At 38.4% G+C, this 17,286-nt stretch overlaps 1 protein-coding gene across 2 annotated transcripts; it reads right to left on the minus strand.

Annotated features, from left to right (window-relative positions):
- Nucleotides 1-2,792: 2,792 nt before the first annotated feature.
- On the minus strand, nucleotides 2,793-6,701 carry LOC148606444 (complement C1q tumor necrosis factor-related protein 2-like). Of its 2 annotated transcripts, XM_088544312.1 has the most exons (3): nucleotides 6,355-6,678; nucleotides 5,781-5,885; nucleotides 2,793-3,227 (listed from the first exon to the last, which is right to left on the minus strand). In XM_088544312.1, the coding sequence occupies exons 1-3, from the start codon at nucleotides 6,593-6,595 to the stop codon at nucleotides 2,824-2,826; spliced, it is 750 nt and encodes a 249-aa protein (XP_088400438.1). In that variant the 5' UTR covers nucleotides 6,596-6,678; the 3' UTR covers nucleotides 2,793-2,823. The 2 variants fall into 2 exon arrangements, with proteins under 2 accessions (XP_088400438.1, XP_088400439.1); XM_088544313.1 differs by lacking the exon at nucleotides 5,781-5,885 and having other exon boundaries at nucleotides 6,355-6,701.
- Nucleotides 6,702-17,286: the final 10,585 nt, after the last annotated feature.

Here is a 17,286-nt window from a genome sequence, read left to right on the forward strand (position 1 = left end):
AGGGACATAACTCTGATTTTAAAAGCAAATATCTATTTTTTTCTATAAACTCAAATACTTTTACATGAAGACTCACGCTTGTGAAATCATTGCCCATTTAATAAATGGAATACCTGGAGATGACTGGCGCCAAAAAAGAAAACAATGTGAATTATCTATTTGATGAATCACGTACATGTAATTCAAATTTTTCATGATGTGTCAGTCTTAACATGATAATGATAAACCCACTACTATACTTTTATAATCAGAATAAAGAAAATAGACGATATCTTAAAATGTAAAACGTTTAATAATGTAAAACGTTTAAAAACGTTTAGTTATGGAGTATTCCTATCACAACTCATACGTTATGCCAGAGCTTGTCGAAACTACGCAGACTTTTTGTATCGCACTAGAACTCTAACAAATAGGCTTCTGGAACAGGGTTATGTTGCTACAAGATTGAAGTCATCATTACAGAAGTTTTATGGTCGTCATCATACTCGTGGATCGTTAAGGTGTATCCACCAGCACCATGAAAACTGATTTATTCAACAGGTCATAGTTTTCCTTTCCTCGTTTGTCTACCCCGGACGACTTTTTATGAGCAACTCGGCGGGTGTTTCTAGAAAAGCAGAGGACGCTTACCCTACCGGTGCACCTGGTCCATGCTCCCAGTTTTTAGTGGAGTCCAAGTTGCTCATTTGTTTTTGTTACTTTGTATGTATGATTTTAGTTACTTTATGTTCTTTGTTGTGTATGTCTGTTTCCATGTCTGGTCTTTGGCCCTGGATCATTCCTTTGATTACCGTTATAACCTTGGTTCCCTTGATAACTCTTTCAATGAAATGCACCGCAGCTAATTATTTCCGGGGCAGAAATCACTATCAAAAATTTCAATTATCTAATATTCCAATAAAAAATACCATAATCAGTGATGAAGGTCACATAAAGTGGTCATGTCAAATAGAGAAGACTTCCTTGAGTGAAAGTATATTGTCAGAGTGGTGAGGTTTTGACATGTATATTTCAGATTTTTCCCACATGACTAATTCTTACAAATACTAGTACTAACATTTCCTCCGTTGCACCATGATAAGTATTCTCAGGTTAGTATAAAAGTGATACTCTGTAAGGTGAAATAAAACACTCAAATTATCACAATCCAGTTTCGACTTGGTTTTGAGCTGACATTACCATTGCATTTTCTGTCACAAGTAAGAAAACGTAACTAAGAACATTGCAATATATAGAGTAAATGTATTTTTACATATTTTAAAATTGAAAAGGAACAGATATGATGAAACGCAACAAATGCACCTTCGTATTACCTTTATAAAAATGGTAAATACTTCCAGAGATCCTCAAAGGCCTTCAACAAGTGTAAACACACATTTACGTAATCTTTAAAAAGCACCGATAACGAACCTAACGATGACACTTCTTCAAACTAAAACAATAAGTCAAATAAAGACACGACAACACATCATGACCAACATCTCCTGACTGTGGCTTGTCTGTGATGGGGTTAAACTGTTTGTTTTTGTTTGTTGGGGTTTAACGTCCGAGCAGCAATATTTCAGCTATATTCAGACAATGAACATGAAATGGATGAGAAAATGAACATGAAATGAAAAAAGAGGATGGGTCACAAGGATAATAGGGTCTACAAATTTTGATTGCCACGGGAAAAAGGGGGATGGGTAAGGTCGGGCAATTAAGCCTCCTGTGGCGGAGCGCAAAGGTTCCTACTCCTATCGAATACCACAGCAGGGTTCTTTAACGTGCGAGGAACGTGGCATTTTTCCCAACACGGTGCACCACTATGGTTTGCGGTCAGGTTTTCCGTATTATAGCCTGACAACCCCAGCATGTAACACGCCAGGGGTACCCCATTCCACCACCTGGGGCACACATCCCAGTTGCTCTGTGGGCAGAGCGCCTAGCCCCCGGCTAGGTTTCTGAGCACTATTTAGTCGCCTTTTACGACAAGCTTAGCGCTGCTGCAGGCCTATTCTTTTAACACCCGGACCTGCACGGGGCTGGGGTTAAACTAGTTTTATTTCCTATGACTCTTTGTAATAAAACATCAAACATCGATTTAAAACTTTTGTGTAAATATTTTGAAATACAGGTATGAAATTATGTGAAAATAGCTTTAAATATGGAACAATTTCAAACAATATTCAATCAAAACGATACTTTCGTAACAGATTGAAACTAATGAAATTGACAATTTTTAAGTTTACCTTATCAAAACAAAATAAAAGTTGTAAATAGAAAAATAAATAAATGATAATGTGAGAGGAAAGTCAATGAGGCAACCACACGCAAAATCAAAATTAGTAGGCGCATATTGGTATGCAATAAAAATTCTGTCAATTTCATTCGCTGTCACAGTGGGTAATTAATCTTGAAACCAAAAAGAGATTTAAGCTATTCAAACTATAATATCTTCCATTTACAAGAGCTTATGCATGTACAATTTCGTAGCAATGTTGAATGGGATACCATCGCACTTCCGAGTCTTTTATATATATATATATAACTTTCCTTGGTAAATTAATGTACCAATGAGCAAGCACGAGGAGGTAAATTTGGTTTGCTGGACTGAGACGGACGGGCAGCACAACTAAAGTCCTCTTTGACAAAAGTCGCCGATGGGGGATTAAAAAGTACATAAACTTATCTATTCATTGGTATATAATACGGCCGTTTACCTTCTAGGCCGATTAAAATGTTAAAAAATCGTTAGACACCTGATGCATTTTAATGTGTGTTTATAATTTAAAAGATAACAAAATTCAGTATCAAAGTTTCATCTGTTTATATCTTTCAGCTTTAGTTATGTATAAGAAATCCAGAAAAAGAGGTCCATAAGTAATCAAGTACCGCTCCGGCATGGTCTCCTGCTAAGAACTTGACAAACACCGTGTCGCCTTTCTGTAAAGGTATAACGGCCAGGTTACTTCCAGAAGAGAGCGCCTCTTTGTCATAGGCATATGTCCTAATTGTTCCTTCCGCGTTCTTCATTAATTGTGTTTCTACGAGCTTACCGAATTCTGTTAGTGTATGGACATAGAATACGTATAACCCAGGTATTTCGCAGGTGAATATCCCAGTAATATCATTATAGTTGCCACCTTCATTAGAAAGTACTCTGTCAAACTTTATTATCTGGTTGGTACCTAAATCACTAGCATCATGGCTCAGTATAGCAGTGAAACCGACCCTTGGGATATTGACTAGAACAGAAAAAAAGATACTGATGTATACCTCTACACTTATGCTACATGTTCCACTTCTTTGAAATTAGCCCCGTGCAGGTCCGGGTGTTAAAAGAATAAGCCTGCAGACGCGCTAAGCCTGTCGTAAAAGGCGACTAAATAGTGCTCAGAACCCTAGCCGGGGGCTAGTGCGCTCTGCCCACAGAGCAACTGGGATGTGTGCCCCAGGTGGTGGAATGGGGTACCCCTGGCGTGTTACATGCTGGGGTTGTCAGGCTATAATACGGGAAAACCTGACCGCAAACCATAGTGGTGCACCGTGTTGGGAAAGATGCCACGTTCCTCGCACGTTAAAGAACCCTACTGTGGTATTCTCCCGGAGTAGGAACCATAGGGCTCCGCCACAGGAGGCTAAATTGCCCGACCCTACCCACATCTCCCTATTTCCAGTGGCAATCAAAATTTTTCGACCCCATTATCCTTGTGTCCCATCCCTTTTCCATTTTATCATCATTTCATGTTCATTGTATCATCAATTGTCTGTTCATCGTATGAATATTGCTGAAATATTCCTGCTTGGACGTTAACCCCAACAAACAAACAAACAAATCTTTGAAATCAGTATACATTGTAGAAATTTAACAGGTTACAGAATACAAGAATATGTCATCCTTATGGAATAAATTATGCTTTATTATAAATGCAATATGAACACAAACTTACAGTTTTTCGAAATTACAACATTCTTCTTCAGTTGCAAATCAAAACTGAAAAAATACGACGACATAACCATGTACGATCGTTTTTGAATTTGTAAACATTTTGTTTTAAATATTGCTGATATTGCAGTTATTTCTCTATCAATGAAGGTATTAATTTGTTTTTGAATCTATTATAAATGAATAAAGACAAGAGGCTCACAGGAGTCTGAATCGATCACCTGATTGAAATCTTTCAAGGGCAATAAATCTGTTTGTTTGTTTGTTTGTTGGGGTTTAACGTCCGAGCAGCAACATTCCAGATATATTCAGACGATGAACATGAAATGGATGATAAAATGAACATGAAATTTAAAAAAAAGGATGGTACACAAGGATAATAGGGTCGACAAATTTTGATTGCCACTGGAAAAGGGGGGATGGGTAATGTCGGGCAATTTAGCATCCTGTGGCGGAGCGCAAAGGTTCCTACTCCTATCGAATACCACAGCAGGGTTTGTTAACATGCTAGGAACGTGGCATCTTTCCTAACACAGTGCACCACTATGGTTTGCGGTCAGGTTTTCCGTATTATAGCCTGACAACCCCGGCATGTAATACGCCAGGGTTACCCAATTCCACCACCTGGGGCACAGAGCGCCTAGCCCCCGGCTAGGTTCCTGAGCACTATTTAGTCGCCTTATACGACAAGCTTAGCGCCGCTGCAGGCCTATTCTTTTAACACTTGGACCTGCACGGGGCGCAATAAATCTGACAAGGAGTTGTACAACAATTTTGACTCATGAAGACTTTGGCAGGAGTATCTGAAAACTGTAAAAAAAAAAAAAACTGTTATATTTCATCTTTCAAGGGCAAGAACTCTTACAGGAGTCACCTGACAATTTTTGAAGGCCTTATAATAAGGTTTGTTTGTTTGTTTGTTGGGGTTTAATGTCCGATCAGCAATATTTCAGCTATATTCAGACAATGAACATGAAATAATAAGGATCATGGAAATAATTTTGCTAATTTTAACCTAACGGTTTTGGAGATACTTGTGAAAAACTATTGTCTGACCCCTTTGCTCTAATTTTAGTAACAGCAGCCATGTTTTCTGATAAAAAATCCCCACAACAGTTCTATGCACGATACCCCCAAGGAACATTCATATCAAGTTTAGTTCCAACTGGTCAAGTGGTGTCAAAGGAGAAGATTTTTGAAAGAAATAACATTCAAAATAGCAAAAAAACGTCGAAAAAGGGTAATGCTGAACACTTTTACTTCGTGTCAAAATGTGGAAAAACTCAAAGGTTTTGGAATTATATGTCTGACCCTTTTGTTCTATTTTTAGTAGCGGTGGCCATGTTTTTAGACAGATAAAAAAAATTCCCACATCAGTTCTATACAGGATACCCAAAGGAACATTCATACCAACTTTGGTTCCAATTAGTCAAGTGGTGTCAGAGGAGAAGACTTTTGAAAGAAATAACATTGAAAATAGCAAAAAACGTCGAAAAAGGGCAATAACTCCAACTTGGCTTAACATATCAAAATGAAAATTTGAACGTAGATAGATCTCATCATGCTGAATACTTTTACCGTTGTTAGAATTTGGCTAAACCTAACGGTTTTGGAGATAAAAAATGCGAACAACTACTGTTTGACCCCCCTATGTTCTTATTTTAGTAACGGCGGCCATGTTTTTCAACGGATCAAAAATACCTACAGTTTTATGCACAATACTTTCGGCCAGGTGAGCTAAAAATGAAGAATTATAATTAAAATGTTTACGAATGTGTCCAATTGTTTGTAGACATATAAATTCATTTTTCATAAATAAAAAAAACTTGTGTATTTGTCTGATAATTCGTACTTGAAGAAACTTTTGACTGAAGAGCAGCCATTTCACTTTTTAAAGTCAGGAGGTCGAGTTCAACTTGGTTTGATGTTCCCGGAATGTTCAACAGTCTTTTCTCATCTGAAATAAGACAAATATTATCTAAAAACCAACCATATAACATTTAAGAAACGAGAGAGGGAAAGCTCGGGTATTTGTCTCCGTGTATCCTTCGCCGTTGACAAATGTGCTATGGCATTTTTTAATTTATTTTTATAATTACCATGTCAGGAACATTGCAGTTGTTTCAACTTTCCCGGTTTTTCCTTTATACTCCCATATCTTATATGAACTGTCCTTTTTGGTTATCTGTTCGGCAATCTCGTATATACCGTTTATTGACACGTATTAAATACACATGTAACTACGATAATAATCTTTTGTCATCTACACATACCCGAGTATTCTATAGAAAACAAAACACAACTCTATGAACAATAATCGAACTACAAATATTATACACACTGTAATATACATACCATAACAGAAAGACCAGAATGAATGAGACGGGTAAGTATAATCAAACAAAGTTATTACAGAATCTACTTACACTTATTTTTCTGATTCCATGTAACCATCAATTTATCCAATTCTTGCCCCAAGTCTTCTTGTCTAGATTTTGATTCGACCAATTCTATTTGAGTACGAGACAACTCCAATTTAGTGCGAGATAACTCTTTTCTAGTTTCTTCTAAGACGCTCCATATCTTTGAAATGTCCCGGTCATCTGAGGCTTGACCTAGGTTGGAGAAACTATTGAGAATAAAAACATTCAAAACAAAGCCAAACATTGTTGGTCAATCTAGTGCAGAACAGGTTAATTCATCGACGGAAACCTTATCAGGTTTGACATGTCAGTAATATGATCTTGATAAAAAATTCATGTCAACGGAATCAAGTTAGAAACTAAATATAAAGCATTGGAGTGTAAAATTAAGCAGTCACCAGTTCTTACCTAAAAGTCGAAGACCTTTAAACCACAAGAGAGGAAAGCAAAATATAGACCAAGTTTCTTCTGAGTTTGCATACAGTTCTGCGTCTCGAAAAAAGAGTTCGCCCTAGCATAATAAAATTTTTTGATTGCTATGGTTACTCAAGAAATGTTTTGAAAAGTTCATAAAAGAAGTGTGAGTTTTTTTGTGCTGTCATTTAATTCATATACTATGTAATTTCATTTTACTCTGTTCTCTCCATTTTGATTGATTGATTGATTAAGTTGTGATTTTACTACCAACCATCCACCAAAATATGAAAGGAATCGGCACAGAACTGGAGGCACTATCCAGATGATAAGCTTGTATTGACAATTAGTTTATCAAAACCAAACTCTAAAAGATGGTCGTCCTGGACTGATTATGTGAAAATCAATTACATGAAGTTACACACAAATCTAATTTAAACAAAACGGATCAAATAGTAACTTGAAAATAGAAGTTACAAAAAGGATGATATCAATGTATATGTATTTCTTACCTCTTCAAAACAAAGAATCCCCTTAAACAGATAAGGGAATGAAATAACCAGTCCATCTTCAGAATCATTTATTTATGAATGTATACTATAGACATAATAAAAAAAAACTGCCCTATGCAATATTATTCATAATATCCGTGGTGTTTTCGGAGCAAAAACTCGGAAGACGTGATTATCCTCAATTCTCTTTTCAATTTCTTTTGCATGATCTCTAACTACAAAAACTGTCTTGCACTTCTTTCCTACCCGAGTAACCAACTTTTTGCTTGTGTAACCAGTCAGTCAAATGTTAATTTTAATGGTTAATGTTCAAGGAGTAATCAAGGGAACCAAGTTTAGAGCAAAAATCAACAGATTATTCCAAGGAAGAAGACTTCACAGTTTGTTTGTTTGTTTGTTTGTTGGGGTTTAACGTCCGAGCAGCAATATTTCAGCTATATTCAGACAATGAACATGAAATGGATGATAAAATGAACATGAAATGAAAAAAAAGGATGGGTCACAAGGATAATAGGGTCGACAAATTTTGATTGCCACTGGAAAAAGGGGGATGGGTAAGGTCGGGCAATTTAGCCTCCTGTGGCGGAGCGCAAAGGTTCCTACTCCTATCGAATACCACAGCAGGGTTCTTTAACGTGCGAGGAACGTGGCATCTTTCCCAACACGGTGCACCACTATGGTTTGCGGTCAGGTTTTCCGTATTATAGCCTGACAACCCAGCATGTAACACGCCAGGGGTACCCCATTCCACCACCTGGGGCACACATCCCAGTTGCTCTGTGGGCAGAGCGCCTAGCCCCCGGCTAGGTTTCTGAGCACTATTTAGTCGCCTTTTACGACAAGCTTAGCGCTGCTGCAGGCCTATTCTTTTAACATCCGGACCTGCACGGGGCTAGAGGGAAACAGACACACACACACAACAAAGAACATGCAATAATCAAATAACACGTACAAAGACTTTGACACAAAAAAACTTTGACACGTTTAATATATCGGTTCTTATGGTACAGATTAATACACCTCAACAACCACGATTTCATGATGATAACTATAGAACTCTGAAGTGATGAATTTAATTTTGTAGCGACATACACAACCTTGTTCACGAGGCATAATTGTAAGAAGTCTAGCACGGTATAATAGTCCGCGTAGTTTTCACAAGCTCTGGAATAATGTATCTATTGTGATATAAAAGTTGCCGCGGATAAAAGTAAAGTCTAAAATATGGAATGACAAGTCATTGCGTTTGACATATAGTTTAAATTTGGTCATGAGTTTACCTTTTCCATTGATCTCTAAGTATAGATCAAGATTAGGCTGACTTCATAATGTGTGTAGTGCCCTTTATCTCGAGTTCATAGAGGTGGATACACTGTACATGTATGAAATCATCGAAACTAGTATTGTTTGTTTGTTTGTTTGTTGGGGTTTAACGTCCGAGCAGCAATATTTCAGCTATATTCAGACAATGAACATGAAATGGATGATACACTGTACATGTATGAAATCATCGAAACTAGTATTGTATAAAGACAATACGTCATCAGCGAAATCTTGGATCAAATGATCTGGCTAAACAACTTACCTTCTTTTGGATCAGATCAGCAATAAAGTCGAACATTACCAAACATCAGCCGTCATCGAAGGGTTTTTTTTTTATCTGTTTCCTTGATATGTTTGTTTGTTTGTTTGTTGGGGTTTAACGTCCGAGCAGCAATATTTCAGCTATATTCAGACGATGAAGATGAAATGAAAAAGGGATGGGACACAAGGACAATGGGTCGACAAATTTTGATTGCCACTGTAAATTGGTAGAGGTGGGTAGGGTCTGGCAATTTAGCCACCTGTGGCGGAGCCCTACGGTTCCTACTCCGGGAGAATACCACAGTAGGGTTCCTTAACGTGGCAACTTTCCAAACACGGTGCACCACTATGGGTTGCGGTCAGGTTTTCCGTATTATAGCCTGACAACCCCAGCATGTAACACGACAGGGGTACCTCATTCCACCACCTGGGTCACACATCCTAGTTGCTCTGTGGGCAGAGCGCCCTAGCCCCCGGCTAGGGTTCTGAGCACTATTTAGTCGCCTGTTACGACAAGCTTAGCGCTGCTGCAGACTTATTTTTTAACACCCGGACCTACACGGGGCGATGGTCAGTTGAACTTTAAACTTTAATTGAATAATAATGAAAGAAAAGACGATAATTAACGATTAAAAAGATATTACAGTAATTCTTTGCATTTGTAGGTCGCAGTGTTTTTGCGTAAACATTTCACAATGTGTACTTAACCAGAAATGTTATCGTTTCAATGTGTACGCTTATTGTGAAGACGAGAACCGGTAAAATGCACATGATTAAACAATATTTGTTGTAAATAACACAATTGCTACAGATACATGTATCTAGAAATTCGCTTGGTTACATTTCAGGTAGAATTTTTGAAGCACCATTTGACTTGAGTTTGCAAGCTTTGTTAGCATTTAAATTCATTTACAAAACGGACTCGGTATTTGATCGCACATTTCAGATAGCTTGATTAGATGTTTCTGCATGCTATCTACCTCAGAAAAGACAACAAACACAGAGTGATAGCTATCAAAAGATGACAAAAATTTTATTGATGATAACTGCTCATATAAACAAACAATAGTGTGACGTTTACTGATTTTAATAAATCTTTGTATTAAGTCAATTTTATTAAATGCAAAGAATTATTCAAATTATTGTAGTCTTGATCATTTCTCAAGACCTATCATAACATTTTCATTTGATGAAGGAAATGCAAGACGCTTTATCATAATCAAAGTCAGCAACATCACACTTAACTAAGTCATCCGCATCAACTTACTTAGCCTATCACCAGATATTTGGCTTCTGTCTCTGGTTTTAATATCATTTTAGTATGGATGGTTGGTTGTTGGTTGTTGGGGTTTAACGTCCGAGCAGCAATATTTCAGCTATATTCAGACAATGAACATGAAATGAAAAAAAGAAAGGATGGGTCACAAGGATAATAGGGTCGACAAATTTTGATTGCCACTGGAAAAAGGGGGGGATGGGTAAGATCGGGCAATTTAGCCTCCTGTGGCGGAGCGCAAAGGTTCCTACTCCTATCGAATACCACAGCAGGGTTCTTTAACGTGCGAGGGGCCCCGTGCAGGTCCGGGTGTTAAAAGAATAGGCCTGCAGCAGCGCTAAGCTTGTCGTATAAGGCGACTAAATAGTGCTCAGAAACCTAGCCGGGGGCTAGGCGCTCTGCCCACAGAGCAACTGGGATGTGTGCCCCAGGTGGTGGAATGGGGTACCCCTGGCATGTTACATGCTGGGGTTGTCAGGCTATAATACGGAAAACCTGACCGCAAACCATAGTGGTGCACCGTGTTGGGAAAGATGCCACGTTCCTCGCACGTTAAAGAACCCTGCTGTGGTATTCGATAGGAGTAGGAACCTTTGCGCTCCGCCACAGGAGGCTAAATTGCCCGACCTTACCCATCCCCCCTTTTTTAGTGGCAATCAAAATTTGTCGACCCTATTGTCCTTGTGTCCCATCCTTTTTTTTTTCATTTCATGTTCATCGTCTGAATATAGCTGAAATATTGCTGCTCGGACGTTAAACCCCAACAAACAAACAAAACAAACAATTAACGTGCGAGGAACGTGGCATCTTTCCCAACACGGTGCACCACTATGGTTTGCGGTCAGGTTTTCCGTATTATAGCCTGACAACCACAGGATGTAACACGCCAGGGGTACCCCATTCCACCACCTGGGGCACACATCCCAGTTACTCTGTGGGCAGAGCGCTTAGCCCCCGGCTAGGTTTCTGAGAAGACAATTTAAACGAAAAAAGGATATTATATTGAAAAAAAATCAGTAATAGGTATTCTATGTTAAAAGAATATGATGAACTTACCGTTTGCAATTACAATCAGACAAATATACTAAAATGCACTAGAATTTTATATTCACACGAGTGGCTTATAACAACAACAACAACCGCGAAATACGTGTTCACTAGGAAGTCATAAATTGTTGGCCAGTTTAACCGTTCTAGTTTTCACGGAACCTGGCCTATCAACATTATCCTGTGTTTTAGGTTTCGTTGTCCTGTATCAAATACACATTTTACGGTTATAATTTACGTTCTTAGTTCAAATAGTGATGCTGCACCCACAAAAAGGACTTGTGTGTTTGCAATGTCCCGATTCTAACAGAAACCATTAATACGTAATTTCTACAGGCTACGATACCAGAAAAAATACTCACTGTGAGCGTTTTTTTAAAACTTCATCTCGTATCCAAAAATACTTTGACAATCGTATTAGCTTATAGATTCAATTGATATCTATGTTTTTTACATAGACATCCTTGTCTTACGACATGACTAAGGGGTACCACATGCTTAAATTCCTTCCACGCTTAAACTCCATGAATTGCAGCAGGTACACTACAATTAAACACACGAGAGTCAAGAACAGGAGGTAACTGAACATTATCCCCCCAAAAAAACTACAATTGGAAAGCCACCCCATGAATTTGAAACACTTGATGAATCTGTCTTACCACAGCGACGCATAAACATCCATCCATCCCAAAGTAGTTGCCCCAATCAAGGATCTTTCATCAATAAATAGTACTTTTAGGGATGTACAGTTTTCTTGCAACTCTTCACCAGTAGAACCATCAGATGGTGTCATTTCCTTGCCTTTGGTACTGATAGGAATTTAAAGAAAACTATCAATTGTTGTACCAGAAATTAAGTTGGCGCTATTTCCTGTAGGACAAAGGACTTGGATGACCTTGTTACTGTTGAAAAGCATTCTAATAGTTTTAACCAGGCATTTTATAAGGAAAGACTTTCTAGATCCAGCTGTTCCAGTAACTACCATTCTAAAAAGGTTCACAATTTTTATTTCCCTTCAGATGCATAATATGACTTTCATAACTATATTGAAAGCAAGTCTTTGCTCTTTATTCAAGTTATTAATATTTATATCTGGAAGGTTTAATATGTTTTCAGTTTATTTGTATTTTTCACAGATGCTTTCAATGAAAGTGCTGTTACTTGGTGGATAAGAAAATGTTTCTGAACAGTCATAGTTTGGACCACCATCATCATAGTTAATATCAGAATCGGTAGCAGTAAAATGTGCATGTGGACGAATTGATTCCATCCACTCTGGTTCTTCCAACTCCTCTGTTTCTGCAAGGTTTTCATTTTCATCTTGTTCACCTGAATTTGGGTGACACTTTGCCCGCTCAATTTCTGCTTTTACAAAGTTTGGAGATGCATCAGATTGTAGAAAATCTGTCATTTGTTCGGTCCATGTAATTTCTTCTGACTTTATATCTTGAATTGTTCTCCAATTAGGCCAGTGAAGGAGTAAAGTTGATCTACAGTAACATTCATCTAAAGGCCAAGATTTCAAAATATATCCATTTATCTCATCATTGAATAGATCTATAACTGCTCTTGTTGGCTGGTTACCTCTGCATGCATATCCGGTTATATATCTTTCTGTTGAAATTATTTCGTTTACAGAAGGATTAGCTGGATCAATTTTTGAAATGATGACAGAAATGTCGCCATTGGCTCTCCATCCTTGTGTGCGGTATCTGGAGTGCTGTACCAGCATTGGAGATCTCTTGGCATTTCTAGACTCATGGAGTTATTTTTGTCTCTTACGATAGGTGGACTATTTCTAAGTTCTTTCCCAGGAGATGACTGAGTTTCGAATTCCATCCTGCAGCTCCTGTCTTTGCCTGGTTTTTGTTGCCTTAAACAGTAGTCAGAGCATCTATGTATATTAACTCTATTGGTCAACAGTAAATAATCTTCAAGCATTGACTTCTGGCTTGAACTGGCATCCATAAGAAATTTCACTAGGGGGTTATCTTCATTTGGTGGTGCAGGGGCTGTTCCCCCTGGTGGAGGTCATAAGTCTTTCCTAGGAAGACCATTTTCATCTTCACCAGCAAGAGAGATGCAGTGAGACCTAACTCTCTAGAAGCCCATTCAGCAAGCTTGGTTGCACAATCAGCATCAGAGAGACCAGTTTCTAATGCTTTATGCATAAGATTGTGTGGTTCTCTGTCATTTCTCCAACATAAACCATACCAATGTATCATTCCCCTAGATTTTGCAAACTCCTGTCGATACTAGTAGCAATCAACTTTAAAAAGAGGTGTCATTACCTTTTTAAAATAAGCTTCCATTCGGCGATCGAAATAATGACCAACCAAATAGCCATTCTGCTGTATAGCTTGAAAGAGCAAAGATTTATTATTCAAATCAATATCACGAGATTGAGTGGTACTGATATAATTAGATAATAATCGCTTCAAAGGTTTGAAGTAGAATTCAGCACAACTACCTGTGCAGAAGCAAAGATTTTGTTTGTTGGGGTTTAACGTCCGAGTAGCAATATTTCAGCTATATTCAGACGATGAACATGAACAGGATGATAAAATGAACATGAAAGAATGGGACACAAGGATAATAGGGTCCAGAAGTTTTGATTTGCCACTAGAAAAAGGGGGGATGGGTAAGGTCGGGCAATTTAGCCTCCTGTCGCGGAGCGCAAAGGTTCCTACTCCTATCGAATACCCCAGCAGGGTTCTTTAACGTGTGAGGAACGTGGCATCTTTTCCAACACGGTGCACCACTATGGTTTGCGGTCAGGTTTTCCGTATTATAGCCTGACAACCCCAGCATGTAACACGCCAGGGGTACCCCATTCCACCACCTGGGGCACACATCCCAGTTGCTCTGTGGGCAGAGCGCCTAGCCCCCGGCTAGGTTTCTGAGCACTATTTAGTCGCCTTATACGACAAGCTTAGCACTGCTGCAGATCTATTCTTTTAACACCCGGACCTGCACGGGGCCTAGGCAATATTAAAGACTGATAGTGGTGCTGATAATCAGTGGGGATATCTCTCTAAACCCTGGACCCATCAGATATCCATGTGGCATATGTGCCAAATCAGTAAGGGGCAACCATCGTAGTATTCAATTGGAAGATCAACTCTGCGAATATTGGTTTCACACCAAATGCATCAATATGTCAAATGCTGAGTACGAAAAACTATCTGTGTCATCTGACAGTTGGTACTGTAGACCATGTACCCTACCGAACTTTTTGGACTCATTCATAGATCAGTTTGGTCCTGATAAAGTCGCTTGATAATCTCAACCGTGAGTGTTTGACCATTCACCGGCAGATGAAAATAACGACTCGTGCGACATTTTTGAGGACCTTGTAAAATTGAGAAAAAATGCACCAAACAATATTATTTGTGCATATTTGAATATAAATAGCTACCGACACAAATACGAGCATGTCGTAGATGTTTTACAAAGGAATGTGGTTGACATCTTATTCCTATCGGAAACAAAAATTGATGACTCATTTCCAAATGCCATGTTTAATGTTGACAATTTCTCACTTTACAGATCTGACAGTTTGTTTGTTGGGGTTTAACGTCCGAGCAACAATATTTCAGTTATATTCAGAGGATGAACATGAAATTGATGATGAAATGAAAAAGGGATGGGACACAAGGACAATGGGGTCAACACATTTTGATTGCCACTGGAAATAGGGAGAGGTGTGTAGGGTCGGGCAATTTAGCTTCCTGTTGCGGAGCCCTATGGTTCCTACTCCGGGAGAATACCACAGTAAGGGTCCAAACACGGTGCACCACTATGGTTTGCGGTCAGGTTTTCCGTATTATAGCCTGACAACCCCAGCATGTAACACGCCAGGGGTACCCCATTCCACCACCTGGGGCACACATCCCAGTTGCTCTGTGGACAGAGCGCCCTAGCCCCCGGCTAGGGTTCTGAGCACTATTTAGTCGCCTTTTACGACAAGCTTAGCGCTGCTGCAGGCCTATTCTTTTAACACCCGGACCTGCACGGGGTTACAGATCTGACAGAGACCAGTATAATGGCGGAATCATAGCTTACATGAGATCTAATCTGGCCGGTGAGAGAACCAAGGACGCAGAATATAGAGACATTGAGTCCATAGCCCTTGAGGTAACATCAGGGGATAAAAAATGCTTATTCATAGGTGCATATAAACCACGTAATATGAATGATAGTAAATGTCATGATGATTTTACTCTGACTTGTGATAAAATTACCAGAAATATGACAATTTTATGATACTTGGAGATATGAATTTTAACATGTTAGACAATAACAAGAGTTTATTTTTTAAAGGTTGTTTTGATATTTTTAATATAAAAAATTTGATAAAGAAGGCTACCTGCTTAACAAAATTTTTCAAACAAAGCCTTTTGGATGTAATTTTAACAAACAATACCAACAAATGTGGAAAACTATGTAATTTTAGCTGTGGGTTGAGTGATGTGCATAACATGATTGATATTCAGGTCAAATGTGAACGACCTAATGATAAGCCTAAATATAAGAAATGTAGTAGTTTTAAGAATTTTGATCGAAATGAAGTAGTTTTAAGAATTTTGATCAAAATAATTTTTTATCAGAACTACAAGATGTAAACTGGGCTGTAAATACAAATGGCAACATCAATACTGAGTATGTAGGTTTCAATGATAAACTTATAGAGGTAGCTAACAAACATGCACCTTTTAAAGAAAGGAAAATACTACCCAAACAAATACCTTACATGAATCACAACCTTAAATCTGCAACTTACAAAAAACGTATGCTTTTTAACAAATTTCAGACATACAATACATCAAAAACTTGGGAAGCATATAGAAAACAAAGAAACTATGTTACAAAGCTTAAAAACAATCAATAAACACTTATTTTGCAGAGAGATGCTCTGGAGGTCCAAAAGCAAAGGACTTTTTGCCAACTGTAAAACCTTTCCTGACCAACAAAGGAAGTACAAATGAAAAAGACACAATTTCACAGGAGAACAACACAATAATTACAAACCAAGATGACATAGCAGAAACATTCAACACCTTTTTTGTAAATGTCGCAAAGAACATAGGTGCTCCAAATATAGAAATAAACAACCATCACCCAAGTATACAAGCCATCAGAGAAAATTATGATGTAGATTTCTTACAAAACAATCAGTTCAGTTTTAAATCAGTTGATGAAGCCTTTGTTAGTAAACGTATTAGCAAAATAAATGTAAGGAAAGCAACTGGAATTGATGGCATTTCACCAAAAATATTACACTGTGCTAAACCTATTATTACCAAACCTATAACTGTAAATTTGTCATCGTCTAGTGCAACTTTTCCAGACTCTATGAAAATTGCCCAAGTGGCACCAATACACAAAAAGAATATTTTAGAAAAAGGCAATAATAGACCTGTTAGTGTTCTTCCGGCTATATCGAAAATATTTGTTTGTTTGTTTTTTGTTTGTTTGTTGGGGTTCAACGTCCGAGCAGCAATATTTCAGCTATATTCAGACAATGAACATGAAATGGATGATAAAATGAACATGAAATGAAAGAAAAAGGATGGGCCACAAGAATAATAGGGTCGACAAATTTTGTTTGCCACTAGAAAAAGGGGGTGGGTAAGGTCGGGCAATTTAGCCTCCTGTGGCGGAGCGCAAAGGTTCCTACTCCTATCGAATACCACAGCAAGGTTCTTTAACGTGCGAGGAACGTGGCATCTTTCCCAACACGGTGCACCACTGGTTTGTGGTCAGGTTTTCCGTATTATAGCCTGACAACCCCAGCATGTAACACGCAAGGGGTACCCCATTCCACCACCTGGGTCATACATCCCAGTTGCTCTGTGGGCAGAGCGCCTAGCCCCCGGCTAGGTTTCTGAGCACTATTTAGTCGCCTTATACGACAAGCTTAGCGCTGCTGCAGGCCTATTCTTTAAACACCCGGACCTGCACGGGGCTCTAAACTATAGAAGAACTGATCATTAATATGAAGTGTGAAAGGTAAATTTTAATAGCATGTGGATAAAATGAACATGAAATGAAAAAAAAAAGGATAGGTCACAAGGATAATAGGGTCGACAAATTTTGATT

This window comes from Perna viridis, chromosome 9 (assembly GCF_037379345.1).
Source record: "Perna viridis isolate PV_CMFRI_1.1 ecotype Kerala chromosome 9, ASM3737934v1, whole genome shotgun sequence".
NCBI classification, from domain to species: Eukaryota; Metazoa; Mollusca; class Bivalvia; order Mytilida; family Mytilidae; genus Perna; species Perna viridis.